The sequence below is a fragment of the Adiantum capillus-veneris genome, chromosome 20 (assembly GCF_014529385.1).
Source record: "Adiantum capillus-veneris isolate H3 chromosome 20, ASM1452938v2, whole genome shotgun sequence".
Taxonomy (NCBI): Eukaryota; Viridiplantae; Streptophyta; class Polypodiopsida; order Polypodiales; family Pteridaceae; genus Adiantum; species Adiantum capillus-veneris.
Genome location: NC_140950.1, coordinates 42,606,605 through 42,608,474, shown reverse-complemented (window position 1 = coordinate 42,608,474; position 1,870 = coordinate 42,606,605). Strand labels below are relative to the sequence as shown.

Here is a 1,870-nt window from a genome sequence, read left to right as displayed (position 1 = left end):
AGACGTTCTATATCAACGTCCACTAAGCAAGACTAGTTTGTGTGATGCGCAATAAAAGAAGTCTCCTCAATTGGCTACTAGTGCAATCATGCCAAAATCAGCATAGTTGAAAAGCACATTGCATAATAGACCTATGCTTGCTGCAATTCCACACATGACCGTGAATGGGGTTCGTGGTGCACATGTGCTATATCGGGTAATAACCATGCCTCGTGTGATCACCACTTAAGCGAAGGAAAAGAAGGTTCTGGCGACTCTGCTTAATTTTCTGGAAGGAAGGCTCCAGAAGGTTACGGGAACGCACCAGAACGTATAAAAATTAAGAGAATACCTCCCGTGCTATTGTCGAGCCCTCTTTCCTCTTGTGAAACAGCGTGCAGCATCCCGATTAATGGCGCTCTCCCTTTTTGACCGCAGGAATGACGATCCATGGGACTCCTTCTTCATGGATCCTTTCCCTTTCTCCTCCAGCTCGCTCATGCGCGCTGCCTTCCCCAGCTTCCCTGATCAGCATCCCTCCTTCGCTCGCGACGTGGCTGCCGTGGCTAACACGCAGGTGGACTGGAAGGAGACGCCCGATTCCCACATTTTCAAGGCTAATTTGCCAGGTATTATGCACGCCTTCAATTCTCTCTCTCTCTCTCTCTCTCTCTCTCTCTCTCTCTCTCTCTCCTCCTCCTTTCCTGAGGTGACGCTTGATCTGACTCATCCAGGTTTGGCTAAGGAAGACGTGAAGGTGCATGTGGAGGACGGGAACGTGCTTCAGATCACTGGTGAGCGCAAGCAGGAGGAAACATCGTCTGGTGATCGCTGGCACCGTGTGGAGCGTGCCCATGGCAGTTTCTTGCGCCGCTTCCGCCTGCCAGACAATGTGAAGGCGGAGGAGGTTAAGGCAGGCATGGAGAATGGTGTGCTCACCATCACCATCCCCAAGGTTGCCCTCCCGGAGCCCAAGAGCAACGTTCGCACTATTGATATCTCCTCCAGCTAGACGGGGACTCTTGCAACTAGAAGCACGTACGGCTTGCCTTTTACAGATGTAGGCTTCTCTTGACGCTCCATGGCACTTGTTACCAGTAGACAGCTTAAACCACGTACATTTGTGATATATTTCGTCTTTGTTACTCTTTAAGAGTTGAAGACACAGTTTGGTCTTTGGTATAGAATGGGTATCGACCTGGGTTCTTGGTTAATTTGCTGTGAAACAGTCGGATTTTTTGATGGTGCCTCTGCTTCAGCTCTCCTACGGTTTGATGCTAGACCTATAGTGGTTGTTGCCTCCTCCCAACTTGGAAAACTTATTTTTAGCTTTCAGATTTCATTGCTCATTTTAGGACCTTAGTATAAAGGGAAAATTACCAAAATACCCCTCTAATTTGAGGAAATTCCCAAAATACCCCTCAAATTTCAAAAATTCCCAAAATACCCTTGTATCTATTTTGGTTGGAACGTTCAAGATTTTCTAATCTTCATTCGTTTTTGACAATTGAGATCCGTTTTTGAGTGCTCGGCATGTAATTTGTCACCAAATACGATCGCAAAAAAGTCAATTATGTCTAAAAATAATGAAACAATTCATCTCCAAAGCCTACATAACCAACTCAAATTGTACTTTTAGCATCTTGTACGATAGACAATCACTCTTCTTGTGAAGACCTACTGAAAAATTTATTTTTCGAGAAATTTAGTCTCACAACCAAAGGTATTTTGGGAATTTTGGAAAATTTGAAGGGCATTTTGGGAATTTATGACAAAATATCAGGGGCATTTTGGGAATTTTTGAAATTTGAGGGGTATTTTGGGAATTTCCTCAAATTAGAGGGGTATTTTGGTAATTTCCCCTAATATAAATTTCACTCTCCTGCGTCTC

At 44.7% G+C, this 1,870-nt stretch overlaps 1 protein-coding gene across 1 annotated transcript; it reads left to right on the top strand.

Annotated features, from left to right (window-relative positions):
• Positions 1-345: 345 nt before the first annotated feature.
• LOC147432433 (18.1 kDa class I heat shock protein-like) lies at positions 346-1,486 on the top strand. The gene is made up of 2 exons (XM_086492390.1): positions 346-608; positions 714-1,486. The coding sequence occupies exons 1-2, from the start codon at positions 392-394 to the stop codon at positions 989-991; spliced, it is 495 nt and encodes a 164-aa protein (XP_086348516.1). The 5' UTR covers positions 346-391; the 3' UTR covers positions 992-1,486.
• Positions 1,487-1,870: the final 384 nt, after the last annotated feature.